Source organism: Bombus vosnesenskii, unplaced genomic scaffold, assembly GCF_011952255.1.
Source record: "Bombus vosnesenskii isolate JDL3184/JDL3185 unplaced genomic scaffold, Bvos_JDL3184-5_v1.1 scf7180000014105, whole genome shotgun sequence".
Lineage (NCBI taxonomy): Eukaryota > Metazoa > Arthropoda > Insecta > Hymenoptera > Apidae > Bombus > Bombus vosnesenskii.
Window position 1 is genome coordinate 4,955,591 of NW_022883371.1, and position 14,838 is coordinate 4,970,428.

The following is a 14,838-nucleotide window of genomic DNA, read 5'->3' on the forward strand; positions in this document are numbered from 1 at the left end:
GATTATAGCAGTCCTTACAAATTACGTAGACGACTGATGATTGACTATTTACATTAAAGTAATGTGTAACACATTCATCACGTCAATGAAGAGTAATCAATTTTCAGATTGATTATTCATAATCATGATAACGAATAAGATTATGCAATATTATTCAACGGGAGAAAAATATTGAATAACCTTTTTCACTATCCTGGTTATACAGGGTGTCTGGTAATTAATGGTACAATCGGGTGGTGAGGCGATTCTACGTGAAAAAACAAGTGGAAAATGTAGAATAAACTTTTTTCATACGACGCCCCATTTCCGACAAAATCGAGTTTAAAAATTTGTCGGCTATACTTGGACTTGGCTAATTCCGGACTGAACGAAAGAAAATATAATCGATCACAGGTTAAACTGAATGGAAAAATAAGTGAAAAATATAGAATAGAATTTTTCCATAAGACTCTCTGTTTTCGAGAAAAATATATTTGAAAATGTATCGCGCGTGTACAATAGATCGACTAATAGCTAAACACGTGGAAACGAGGTTTTAAACGAAAACATTTCATTTTATTTTATATAATTTTATTCTATTTTCAAAATATTTTTAGTCGGTACATAGCCAAGTCTACAAATTTTCAAACTCGATTTTCTCGCGAACGAAGCTTTATACGAACCAATCTTATTCCACATTTTCCACTTATTTTTTCACGTAGAATCACTCTGTACCGAGTTGTGCCACCAGTTACAGGACACCCTGTATACAGGGTGATTGGTAACTGGTGGTACACGCGGAAAGGGGGTGATTCTACGCGAAAAAAGAAGTCGAAAATATAGAATAAAAATTTTTCGTTCGAGGCTTTGTTTTCGAGAAAATCGACTTTGAATTTTCGCTCGGTACGCGTACACTTTATCGCGTCTCGTTATAACGGATCTCACTGCAGATCGTTGTCTCGATGGAAAAATTAAAAAAAAATTTTTTATTCAATATTTTCGACTTCTTTTTTCACCAGTTACCAACCACCCTGTATACACACAATCGTATAATATCTTAATAATTCCATCGTATCGTACGAATTTTATTTTCCAACATTTTATTGCAAACAGAATGAAATTTCCGGGACCTTCTTATCATCGTACAAGAAATCCCTCTATAACCTACATAATTCACGAACAACCCTAATTCACGAAATAAATCTGTTTTAAACAAGCGGAAATTTCATCGCCAATCTTTTTATCTTTGTTTCGCGTGTTCGAAACATTTCGCTCGTCGAGGGTTGCTGCTTTTTCAATGCAATGCAATTTCTATGCAGGAGGATGGTTAAAGGTTTGCGGACTGTGACGTTTCGATGAGAAAATGCCACGATGCTGCGGCGCGTCTTTGGTATCCGTCATGGGCGGCGAGGGGTCTCCGCAAAGTCTCGGTTTGCAGATTCAGGACGGTCAGTAATTAACGATAATTGTCTATTAGTTCTACTTGCGTCCCGTTTCTGCGAACGTTTGCGTACTTATCGTGTCTCCTGTGCAACGAGTGGGGATGGATGTTTCCATGTGAATTTACAGAATGGGTTGAATTTATGTATTTTGGTTGAATGAGAAATAACTGGATTTTCTGTTATATCATGCACCTGATCGTCTGCTGATATCCGTTTTATTAGGTTTATTTGTTTGAACCGTGGTAATTTTATTTATTATTTTATGTTACATGTAATTTAACTGCATGGAAACAGACAGTATTTGTTAACTAATCAATTTGTGACTAATGAGTCGTGCAGTTTTATGGATATTACTGGATTTATTGTGTCTTTTTTTTTTTGCTACCAGTTGTACTCGCATTTTAATATGTTTTTGTGTTATATCGAGATACGAGATATTTGTAATAAAATGTCGAAAGATACGAAGAAATTTGTTGCATATTTTTTACCAAAAAAAAAAAAAAAATACAAAAATATATGGACAAAATATATACACGTGTTGTGGGAAATGAGTGACTGATTATTAGGATCGAACGAACTTTACTGGTGTACTACGGTGGTCGTTACTTTTTATTTTCCATTATCGTTGTATTATTTAATTTGTGTTTCAATTGGTATTGTATCGTAAAGAAAAATAGATTTTGTAATGCAGAATCATATCGATATATTGTCTTCGTATTTAACACGTTCGCTGTTGGACGAATTTTTATTCGCTATGCTACACACATACTAACAAATCCTTTTCACCTAAAATCTATTTTCTGTATGGTATAATGTCGTGTACCGTATTATAATGCATTTTCTACTAACATACACGTTGTAATTTTAAAATTTCCAAGAAACGTTAGAAGTGCCTATTATAACTTTTCAATTTCCAAATTTCGGGAAAAAAAAGAAACGAAAAGTCGAGAGAAGCATTGCGATCTCCAAAAAGTAAAAAAAGACATATACACACACACACACACACACACACACACACACACACACACACACACACACATGCGAAAGTATTGTAGAAAAAAAAAAAGTAACAAAACACACAGAAGCATTTTGTAGTTCCTAAAAGAAATACAGAAAATAAATGTAGGTTTCAGCTTTTTATACATTTCAAGTTTCCAATAAAATACGTATGTATTTGTACTTGTGTGAGTCCCATTTGAAAAGAAAACACGAGAAATACATATAAGCGTTGTGATTCTTAGATTTTCAAGAATCAATAGATACTAAAAATACAGCTAAATATTTCGGCAACGTCACGCACACCATAAAAATGTAGTTCTTAAAAATATATTTCTTCCTTTCCCTCTTCTTCTTCTTCTTCTTCTTCTTCTTCTTCATTCTCTCGACTATTTCGATGCATGTGTTTAAACGCGTAAGCAAACAAGCGTTTGTTTTTCTGAATTTTTCCAGGCAATCCTCGAAATAAAACAGCCTTAGCACCTGGCCACAGTTTGATGGACTGGATTCGATTGGGAAACTCTGGCGTCGATTTAACCGGCGTTGGTGGAGTTCCACGTGTCGTAACTTTGTCCGAACTGGCCACTCACAATAAGCAAAACGACGCTTGGATCGCGATTCGAGGTAGGTTTTTTTTTTTTTTTAAATGCTCCTAAAAAAATTCTCCTCCCGTAAAATACCAGAATTTCTATTTCAATTTTTCAATTTCGTCTTCCCTTTAATCACACTGTCCGAGTATTTAAATATTAAATGTACGTATTCGACTATTTAATTTCTGACTGTAATTGAGTTTAAATTTAAATTGTAATTGAATTTGAATTTAAATTCCTAGAATCTATAATTTTCGAAATACTTCAATTCCCCGTTTCTCACATCCACAGCCTTTTAACGATCTAAATTCAAAGTCCTGGAAATCTATAGCCTTCGAAGTAAAAATCCCTTGGTCCTCCAAATTATAATCCTCGAAACAGCTAAATTCTCATCCAATTTTCAAATTTTCTCGTTCGCTCACAACCAACGGTTCGTTCATTAAACAGCAGAATCTACTCTCTCCGTTAATGTGATTGCTCGTTAATCCCATTTCCACGAGCAAGAGTCGTTGCCTCGGACGTACATAGTTTCATTGGGATTAAATCGAAGAAATGAAAATCAATGGCCGCAGAAACGTGATCGCATTTTAAAGGCGATGCGATATCGCTTTCGACGCCACTTCCTCTGGAAATTGGCTTTAAGAGCGTTCGTAATGACAGAGTCGCCGAGGATGTCTTTGCCTGGGAAACTAAGTGCTAGATGTTACGTAAAGTAAGAGAATCCGGGCCAACGTGATATTAAGGAGAGACTCTCGTCTAACATCGATAAAAGCGTGTGATTTTAACGAATTAATTTTTTTTTCTTTAAGACCGACTACCAATTATTTATATGCAATTAGACCTTGTTAGGATGAAAACAGATAGTCGGGAAGTACAAATGTAATTCTCGTGTCTCAGTTCTTCTTGCTGTTTATTGTATATTGCGCGAGTGCTGTGGATTATCTTTGACAATATATCGTTGGCGTGCAGTGCAACATCTGTCACAGTCACCAGAATGCAGAAGTTAGCAAATCTCCTTAAAGTTAGATATTTCTGTTTCGACCTATTTTTACAAGAAGAATATGAACAATTGGAAAAGTTCTAGCGTTTAGAAGAGAAACTTGCTCTTCTTGACGGACCAGTTTAGTTTCTATCGCTTAAAAGAATATTACAAATAAACAAATAAATATTTATGGTTCGATCCCAGGAGAAATTTGATTGATCAATCAATCAATCAGCCTTTTCAGTTATCGTACACGCCAGTTTAAAAGCTTATTGAACGTGTCAGATTAAGAAGTTGATAGACGATAAGAGGAATTGAAATGAAAAAAATTACATTTGCAAGGCAATGTGCCATTTAACTTCCAGTTTCTACTGTAATTGCTAGTTAATGTAAAAAAATTCATAAAAATCATTCGTCTCTGTCGCTGCTATAGGACAATCTTCCCTTAGACTTAGACTGTTTTAAGTCGAGTTTTAATTCAGTCGAGTTTCTTTTCTGCTACTACGTACAGTCGGTCTTGAAAATATTCGATACGCTAGCGTAAGTTTGACTTGTGTCTGAAATGAATGCAGATAAAACAATAAAAATATCTTCATGAAAGTGTATTGAAGTCTCGTGTATAGTTGTGAAAAAGCAGAAGAAAATATTTCTCATTCGGACATTCTATAAATTAACGTGAAAAAATATCGAAAAGTCAAAGTTACGTTAGTGTCTGAATATTTTCCACGCCGACTGTATTTCCTTTCATTACATTTCATGAAAATATTGCCAATTTATGTATAAAAAAATAACGTTTGGACACTTTAGTTTTTTTTCGTTGTGAATCTTCTAAAGCCCAACATTTTCGTCAAATAACTTTCTTTACAATTGCAATTATATGATATGAATAACTGGGCTGCAAAGTTTCATGCAAATTTATATTTTTGAGAATATAAACCAGAATATATAGAACATTGGTAGAAAATTGCTTGACTTGCCAAGTTATTTACATTTACATCTCTAAATCTCCTACAAATTTTCATTTTACAAAACATTATTAAATCATGAAATTGATTCGTTTCCTAAATTCCTAAAACAATTATATATGTATATATGTACATACAATTTTGATATTATAAATAACAAATAACTTTACAAATTATTATTATTGAATCATAAAATTGATTCGTTTCCTAAATTCCTAAAACAATTATACATATGTATATACAATTTTGATATTATAAATAACAAATAACTTTACAAATTATTATTATTGAATCATAAAATTGATTCGTTTCCTAAATTCCTAAAACAATTACACATATGTACATACAATTTTGATATTATAAATAACAAATAACTTTATAAATATCATAATATACGGTTGGCAACGTATATTTGACGATTTCAATACCACAGTCGCAATATATTTTTTAATCCCTTTTTTTTTTAACAAATAAATAATATCTTCTCTTGCCGTTAAGAATATGAAATTTTTATTAATTTTATTACAACATGTTCCTAAAATATTCCGACATTTGTCTTTATTCCATAATCGCCGGACAGATTAATTGGTTGGTAGAAAAACGCCTTCTTTGGAAACAAGAAAATAAGCGACAGTCACGAGAGGCAAGGAATAATATAGGTCAACGTCGAACGCTTTTAGTTTGATTAAAATTTACTTTTTCCCCACCATCGTACGACATCCAATCGTGCAATATTTATTCTATACCCGTCACAAATCCTATTTTAATTCTACCTATGTTCGCCGGTATATTTTTTGCCATCATGATCTTGCATATTAGATGAGGCATGAGTCAGGCAATTTCTAGGGAATAGAGGAAGTACGAAGAAATAATCCAAATATTAAGTAGCATGATCGAATAGTAATGAAAGAAACAGGCGATCGATAATTATGATTGGGGAAAACATCAACATTGTTGAATTTCTGTTTTATATTGCTTTTTATTAAAATGATGTTATTTTACTTGTATTTGAAGTTTCACTTTAGTTCGACATTCAAGAAATTTTCGTATTGTTCTTTGTCATTGGATCAATGATTTATTAAACAAATTTATGTTTCAAACGTCTGAAGAAAATAAACGTCGAACGTGACAACTGTGAAAAATTGATCGCGGACTACAAATGTTACATTGCAGTCATTTTTATGCAGCAATAGTTAGTTTGAATTAGAGAAAGGAACGTGAATGACAATGAGAGAGTTGTGTATTTTAAAGTAAAAGCAAAATGATTTAAAGTTTACATAACGTGGGATTCTTACACTCTGTGTCCTCGTTAATCAACTTGAAACCTCTATGTTTTGTATTTTTATAGCATCAATTTTTTGTAATCGTACGAAAATGTTATTTTGAACGATACGAAATTTTATATATTTTATATATATTTTTAGATACAGTAATTACAAAAATTACTTGCAAGTAGCTTTATACTTCAATGAATATTCTATTTTTTAGCTTTTATTATTTTTTAGCCCTATAGTACCAGATTTTTGTAATTATACGAAAGTGCTACTAAACGATACTAAATTTAATATATTTGAACCCAATTAATTACTCTGTAAATGCCATAAAAAACACAGCGTCAATATGCCAATACCTTCCGTAGCCACTGTGAGTTAACGCAATAAAAAAATAAAAAAATAGATGAAACTAAAAAAAAAAAAAAGATAAAGCTGCCGCAACGTAAACGCTAAACATTCAAAAGAACTTAAACTTTCTTAAACTAAGAACGTACACTTTCAAAAAGAATTTAACAATCTACGCAATGGTTAGTATCAAAAAATTAAAATAGCTAATAACGAAAAGCAAGTTGAACATAGAATCGGCAACTAAATGATTGCGGATTTTCTCATGAAATGGTAATGACAAATTTGCAGAGGTTTATCAGTAGAGGATGGTTAATCGGTGAGGTTTAATGGACGAAATCGTTCGTTATTGAAACTGTCGAATATATTTAAAATGATAAATCAGTATACAGATAATGTTCGTAAACACGCTCGTACTAATTCGCTAAGACAGCTAACGATTCGTTAATTAGATTGCCGATAATTCGTTGATAACTGGTTGATAACTGATCGACAACTGACTGTAAATTCCGCAATCACTTGGTTGCCAATCCAAATGATAATATCACTGAAATAACAAATAATTAATAGCAACTCGATAATAAAACAAGCTCTCTTAATTAACTCCGCAGGGATCGTTTTCAACGTGACACGTTACATGGACTTCCATCCAGGAGGAGTCAACGAATTAATGAGAGGCGTTGGAAAAGATGCCACGAAGCTTTTCGAAAACGTAAGTGCAACGATATCCGACTATCCATCGGATCAACGATCTATCGTTGATCGACGATTATTTTTACGTACCCATAGATCGTTCGTTGCAGGTGCACGCTTGGGTCAACTATCAGAGCATCCTTCAGAAATGCGTGGTCGGAAGGCTGAGCCGTGGCTCGGTGAGCGGTACCACCGCGTCGTCGCCGACGGAAAATGCTGCCTCGAGTACGAGCAATTGTTCGTCGGCGACGTTGAACCTGATAACAAGTTGCACAAGTGAGTAACTAACGCGACATCGATCCTGCCCGCTTGTGTCTCGCCGATGGCGATAAAAGGAACGAGCGTCAGGCAAACCTTGATGGCTCTTTTCATGGAAAATTGTGAATGCAAAGAAAACAAAAATATATGTGTATATATATATATATATGTAGATATGGCTTTTAAAGTGGCTTCATGCCGTTTATAGAGAAATTGAAACGTTAATGTAGTTGAATGCAAACTATGTTTGTGGGCTGTTGGAAAGGATGTACGCACCTAGATGAAGAGACTTGCGGGTCTGTGTTAAGAGAAAGATATCAAGGTTTTGGTATACTCTATAAAAGTAGTTATCTTTGTTGGAATGTTTATTCAATTCTCAAGGGTGGATTATTATATTATGGTTGAGAGATAAATAGAAATGATGGAAATTTGTGATTATTTAATATAAAAAATTAAGGATAATAATAATAATAATAATAAGGATAAGATCTTGATAATACATGTTTATTTGTATTTATTGTTAGTTACGTTTATCATACTGTATGTTGTTAGTTTGAAACTAAACCGTTGTAAATGAGCTTTGAACAGACGCGAACGTTCATCGTATGTAAATATTATATTTGTACTTATTATACTTGCCTCTTTCTGTGAGAGAAGACCCGAGCGAGTTCTTAGCAATCTTCAGATTGCTTTTATATTAGGGTATGTATTTGGAGTGAATGTTCGGATACGAAAGGCTATATTTTGTTGGAATATTTGGATTACTGGTGAGTTTATAGCGAACGTTAACTCTTTAAATATGGACCATGTGGTTTAGTTACATTGGACAATTTTACATAACACGCTCCATTATATATTTTGTCTTATACTAGAAAGTGGACAAAGTGTTCGCTCTTTGATGGTTAAAGATTCTCGTCTTAAAATTAAAATTGAGATCTCGTTTTCAATACACGCTTCGACAAATTGAGAAAGTGCTAAAGTCTTTTTTAATGTCGACATTTATATATAGACAAATGATGAATTGTGTAGCGAACGAATTGTTAATAAATTATCGTAGGAAATAGTGCGAAGGAAGGTTTTGAAAGAAGAAGAGAATAAATAGAAACTGTTATTATGGAAGGGATGTTGGAAGAAGAGTAGCCATGTTTGATTGATCGACAAGAAATACACAACAAGAGAATAATTAGAACGTATTGATTTTCAGCTCATAGTGTGAACCAAGAAAATGTATCAGACGCTAATTTATTGAATATAAAAATGGAGTGGAGGCAAACACACGACTCGTTCACATTGTTTTATCCAACGACGTGCACTTATCCGAGCATGTGCTATCAATTATCAAGGATAAGCGACTCGAAGCTGGTATACAAATTATGTTTCGGGAGCACCATAGTAATGCAGGAGTTGGAATTAACAGCAGAAATAGAATGGCCACCGGACTGCTACAGAGATTTCGAAATGAGGGAGGTAATGTAACTGAAAAGCTGTTGTTTAATTAATGAAAAATTTAAGATATTGATTTCTACTTTCTGCGTTATGTAGATGACTTTTACGTTTGCGAAGCGGAGAATAGGGTTATGGAAATCTTACGGTAATCAAACGATACTCAGGGAGACGAATATGGATGATCGAATGTACGCAGAATACGAAGTACTTACGAACAAACCGCTTTCTAAGTTAGTTCATCTGTTAGTCGTGCGAGCAAAAGACTTCTTGCAAGTTATACCTATTGGCAGGCACGTAGAAGTCAAAATGAACGTCATGGGTGAATATCATCCTTTTCCTTTTCGCTATTTAAAATCCCTAATTCATTGATCGACTAATTAAGTGAATTTAGAAACGTAATTAAAATGGCACGGTAATTCTCATAACAGCTACAGAACAGCCACAATCGAGACGAATATCTTTAAATCATTCTTCTTCTATTTATCTGAACTGTAATACTGTAATAGTTTCTATATTATTAACATCAAAGACGTTCAAAGTATTTTCATCGAAGAGATTGCTTTGCCCTTCAAGTAACTTGAAAATTGCTATAAAATTAGTTATTCGCATTATTCTTCGCAGTAACTATTTTTGTAGCCAACTTACCTTATCGAAATGTAAATGTTTTATCAAAATAGAATCTTGCAACATTCTTTCATTTTTATATTGGTTCGTACAATCATATTTGTTGTAACAGTGCATCCATCGATGAAATAACTATCGATTTTACTCGCTAATCTATTGATTCTGTGTCGTCTACGTTATACAATATTTAACAAACTATAGTAAAGATTTAGCCAATTCCATCTTTGCATGATAGATAAAAAGTCCTCGAGGAAAGTACGCAAGAAACTATGAGATGTTTCGTTTTAGGGATGGAAGTATCGCGATTGTACACGCCTGTCCCACCGTGCCTTCATCCGGACGATATGGCGCCAAACTACAAGTCTGATTGCCTGTGTTTCATGATCAAGAAATACCCGAATGGCGCTTTGAGTCCGTCCATAACCGCTCTTGAGATTGGTCAGACCTTTCTTGTGAGCAATGCTTTAGGTGACTTCATGACAGAACCCTATGATATGTATTCTATCCTTCATTTGATCGCTGGTGGCACCGGTTTGACAGTGATACTTGGCATCATACAGCAAGCTTTGGCCAGAAGCTGTGTGTCAGTATCTTTTTATCTACAGAGCTTCTGAAAATCTAGTTTCCCAAACGTACTTTCTGAAGACATGTTACATAACAAGACATGATAATATTTCTTGCGAATTTGTCACGTTTTAGAGATTTTGCGACTATGAAATTGCCATTTCGTTCAAAGTAATACCGAATTGCTTTTTTACTTTTAGCTGAATTTTAGTTAGGAGAAGCTTATTGGTAGCAATAGCGTTATTTATTGTACCAACCGTACGTTTCAGTGGTTTAGGATCTAAAACATAGTATAATAAGATTCCAAGAGTGCAGAAAATATGCAAAAGAATATTATTATAATACGAAAGTAGGTTTAGTAAACCATTTGTGAAAGAAAGTCTAAATGTTGATATTTGGCTTCCTGAATTTTGATAACGTTACTTCCTATGCAATTCTTATCGAATATCGATAGTTTAATCGAGTGTGATTAAGCTTTCCAGTTAATAGATGAGATGTAATAATGTATAGATATATAATCCTTGCGCATGTTTTTAATTTAATAATTTATGAAATGCTGCAGAAGCAACATAAACTTACTCAACTTCAACAAGGACGAAGATAACATGTTTTACGTGAAGGAACTGGAAAAGGCTAGCACAGACGAAAGGTGAGTAGATTTTTTTGGATTTGTCTTTTCATTCTCGTCAAATGGGACATCTGTACGTTGCAGATTAAAAGTTACACATATCCTTTCACAAGCCGGAGACACCTGGAAAGGCAGACGCGGCACGTTATCTGATTATTTATTAGAGGAACTAGTTGCAACAAGTAAACCATATGCATTCGTCTATACGTGCGGGCCTCCAGGATTCATACTGTCCGCAAAGAAGTAAGAATAAGGACGGTTTACTATTCTATTTTCGAATTATCTCTGGCTATGATATTTAAAATGTACAAAAATTTCATAAAATAAGAGGATAGCATGAATTTTGCAAATCATAGAAAGAAGCATAGATCGAATAACGTTTGTCTTTGATTTATTTTTTATTAATTGCGTGTATGTTTTTCAGTTCACTTCGAAAACTCAATTGGAAGCCGTGCCAAATGTACGAATTCGAAGATTAGCTGTACTCATCGAAAGCGTACTCCATCTCTTTTGATACCAAATGTTGGAACATTGGCAAACGTATGGAAACAATTACGTGTCGTACCGTTGAATTTTTAAAAAGAATCTTTTGGATACTTTTATTCCTATTTCCGCCCACAATCTCAGATTCGTGCGTGTAAGTTTATCAGGGAATCGAGTGGCAAACATGTAACAAAAAAAAAAAGAAGAATGTTTGGAGAAATAGAATTTTTTTTATAGAAGTATTTTTTATGAGATTTCGTTTGATAAAATTTTTCTATGAAATTTATATTTAATTGTTTATCGAAAGATGTAGAATTTCTTTTCAAGAAGTAGTAGATCTTTCAATTTTTAATGTTACTGTCGAAATTAATTTAGAAGATAATTCTATAAATATTAATTATCTATTGTGTATTATCTATTAAGGATTGTGTATCTATATAAAATATTGCAGCAAAGTTAATTATAATTTTGTTTCTTTTGTGAAATAGTGTCTTCCGTTTCAATAATTCACTCGATTTGACCGCAATACGCAAAAGCAAACACCTGTATATTTGTACTTACTATGAGTAAGTAGACGCGCATACTTTGTACCATATCTACGAATTTCGAAAAAAAAAGAACAAGAAAAGAAAAAAAGAAACAATAGGAGTAAGGGTCATGGATGAAAGTCTTTGAAATCTACGGGACGAGCCATAGATGTAATTCCTATATGGTTCGCGAATAACAAATTATTTTTACAAACGTCGTCTTTTAATCTATCATCCAGAGAGTTGTATTTTGAACAATTTATCCGGGAACATTAACAAGTATTTTCAGACGTAGGTCAATTCGAAACGATCATGGTGCTATTTCTTAAAACGAACCGAAACAAACATCTCACAACCATAATTTTTAAATTCCCAGTCTGCATTTTATATAGAAACATTTTAACCAGATTTTTATTTCCACATAATAAACTGCAGTCCCCTGTGTCTATCGAATTAGAATCCCTTGCGAGATTTGAATATTTTTTACTTGTTAGTAATAAATTAAATAAATTAAATAGTTGACAGGCTTTCTGCAAAAAGCTATATATATATATATATATATAACTTTTATTACACAAGATGATAAATTGAGTAAATCGTGGCAGAATTTTAGTCCTAAAATTTGAATATTATCTACGTTTGAATTAATAATTACAATTCTTAATAAATCTTCTACGTAGAGTACCATTTGCATATGTTTATAGATGTTTTCTTTAGGAAGTTGTTCAATTGTTATGTATACAGAATCGTCCACGTATTTAGTAATAATTATTTGGACAAACAAAAATAATCTGTTTATTTATCCTGCACAGTGTGCATACGATACGATATATCGTTTGACGAGTGGAATAATTTGCGTACGTAGTTCTAATTCGATAGCCAGGTACTGTGAAGTGATTAAAGCATCATGTTGGGCTTTCCTTTGGAAATAAAACACGTGGCAGATAGGGGCCTTAGAACTCTGGGTGAAAACTCTAGAATCGTTACCAATAAAATGGCCTAATCGCAGAAACGTTTTAAAATTAACAGCATAACGCAAAAGTACCAGAACCATAGTTCTTCGATTTTTCATAAAACTGAAGAAGATTTACGATAAGTGAGTGGATTGGAAAGATGGGGAAGATCGAAGAACTTTTGCAAGTAATTTTTACCGATCACGTGTTTTCAGATTCGAGCGTGTACGATTGTTTCATTCGAAGTTGGCCGTGTTTGAAAGAGGAAAGTATAGTGTCTCGTAGTTTGCTGAACGACACGGATAGTTTTATTCAAAACATACTCGAGTACGGACCATTTTCTGCATTTACGTACATGTTAAATACGCCTATGTGTATGTATATGTGTGTATGTACATAGTTGTTACCAGAAATAAATGAATATTTGATGGCTCCTTGTCTTGTCGTGTTCCTCTTTTCTTTTCATATTTTTCTCCGCTTTCTTTTATCCTTTGAAACTTCTGTCATAGCTTCAGCAGTCTTTCTACTTGGCAGACGAACAGAGGAATACCATGTTCTTTTATCTCTGGAAGTTCTACGACAGCTTTCTTTGTCTTTTCATTCAGAAATTGAACTGACGAATCTGTTGGTATTTGAAGATTTGAATGTAGGAAATTTCATTTTAAATGCAACTCGATGTCATAAAGATTCAATGTGAATAAATTTTAGCTTAAATAATGATAGATGAAGCTTCAGCAATTTTAGAATTTACCATATATTTATTATATCCTAGAGAATACTTGGTGGAAAGAAGAATCTTCAAATTTCTGCAAATTCTACTATTGTGAATTATACTCCAATTATATAAATTGCTTGCTCCTTGACATTTTCGCATAAATGAAATTTTACTATCCTACAATACTCCAGAAATTATATATTTAACACGAATCCCTCGCTATTAATTATCATCTCTGCATCCAAATTCATTTGATCTTCTAATTGCTTCAAATAATAAAGTACCAACAATTCCATTAAACATAAACATCAGCAGATTGATCTACCACCAAAAGCAAAATATAATTGACACTATCACCATGAATGTACTCAAGAGAATTGATAGAAAAGAATACCATTTTTGTTAATAAAAGAATGAACTAACTACTTAACGGATATGTTAGGCAAAGAGTATCATTTTTGCATTTCATAAAAATGAATATTTTATATTAACCACGAGGGAAATAAATATCTAAACAGAGTATCATTCTTCAAGAGATTCATTTCATAAAAATTTATATTTTATATTAACCACAAGTAAAACAAATACCTAAAAAGAATATCATTTTTATATAATTTATACTGTACTTTGTGTTGAACAAAAGTAGAACAAATACTTCTATAAATAAATATTAAAAATAGTTCAATATTAAGACAGTAAATAAATGTGGGGGTGGGGGTGGGAGAGAGGAATTTAAAACTTTCCAAAATGCGTCCTCGCATCTCGCCAAGCCTTTCCACACTCCAATTGTAATTTACAATAACATGTCTTGCACAAAGCAAAGAGTGTTCACTATTGATCGTGCAAAGTTTTTCGCTGCAACGTGACGTAACTGCATCGGCGAACGAGTGAAACTTTTTGGCCACAAAAAATGTGTCGCGGCTGATTTTTGGCTTCCAAAGCACCTGACCTTGGTAAGTCGCACTGCGAATTTCTCGCGCCATATATCGATGTTCGTGGTCGGGAGCCTACCTCGTGCTTGCCAAGCACATTCTTCCGTTTGTAGGATCGATCAATCTTGGAGAAGAAATTTTCGATAACGAAATTTTTAATTATTTGACAAACTGACGGTAGAAAGTTCAGTGGAAAGCATAGAAGTTATTATTCTCCTCTGCGACGATTATATTCCCAATTATAATTATTGACTATAACATAAACTATAATTATTCCCAAATTTCTGACTTTTCGGCAGGTAGGCAGAAAAATACAAGGAAAGAACGGCAACACATCCAAACCAGGTGGCTGCTGAAGCGAGTAAAACTCTCATAGAAAAAAGAAAACACCCCATTGACCTCGCTAAAGAAATAAAATAGTCAAACTCAAAGATGGTATCCC

At 33.4% G+C, this 14,838-nt stretch overlaps 1 protein-coding gene across 1 annotated transcript in view; it reads left to right on the forward strand.

Moving 5' to 3' along the window:
• Positions 1 to 11,459, forward strand: part of LOC117239683 (cytochrome b5 reductase 4) — a 27,779-nt gene extending 16,320 nt beyond the window's left edge. The window contains 9 exon segments of the mRNA XM_033505432.1: positions 2,871 to 3,041; positions 7,185 to 7,285; positions 7,377 to 7,542; positions 8,729 to 8,991; positions 9,067 to 9,289; positions 9,883 to 10,177; positions 10,721 to 10,807; positions 10,871 to 11,029; positions 11,211 to 11,459. Of these exon segments, the coding sequence (XP_033361323.1) occupies positions 2,871 to 3,041; positions 7,185 to 7,285; positions 7,377 to 7,542; positions 8,729 to 8,991; positions 9,067 to 9,289; positions 9,883 to 10,177; positions 10,721 to 10,807; positions 10,871 to 11,029; positions 11,211 to 11,265 (1,520 nt within the window). The 3' untranslated portion in view covers positions 11,266 to 11,459.
• The last annotated feature ends 3,379 nt before the right edge of the window (positions 11,460 to 14,838 follow it).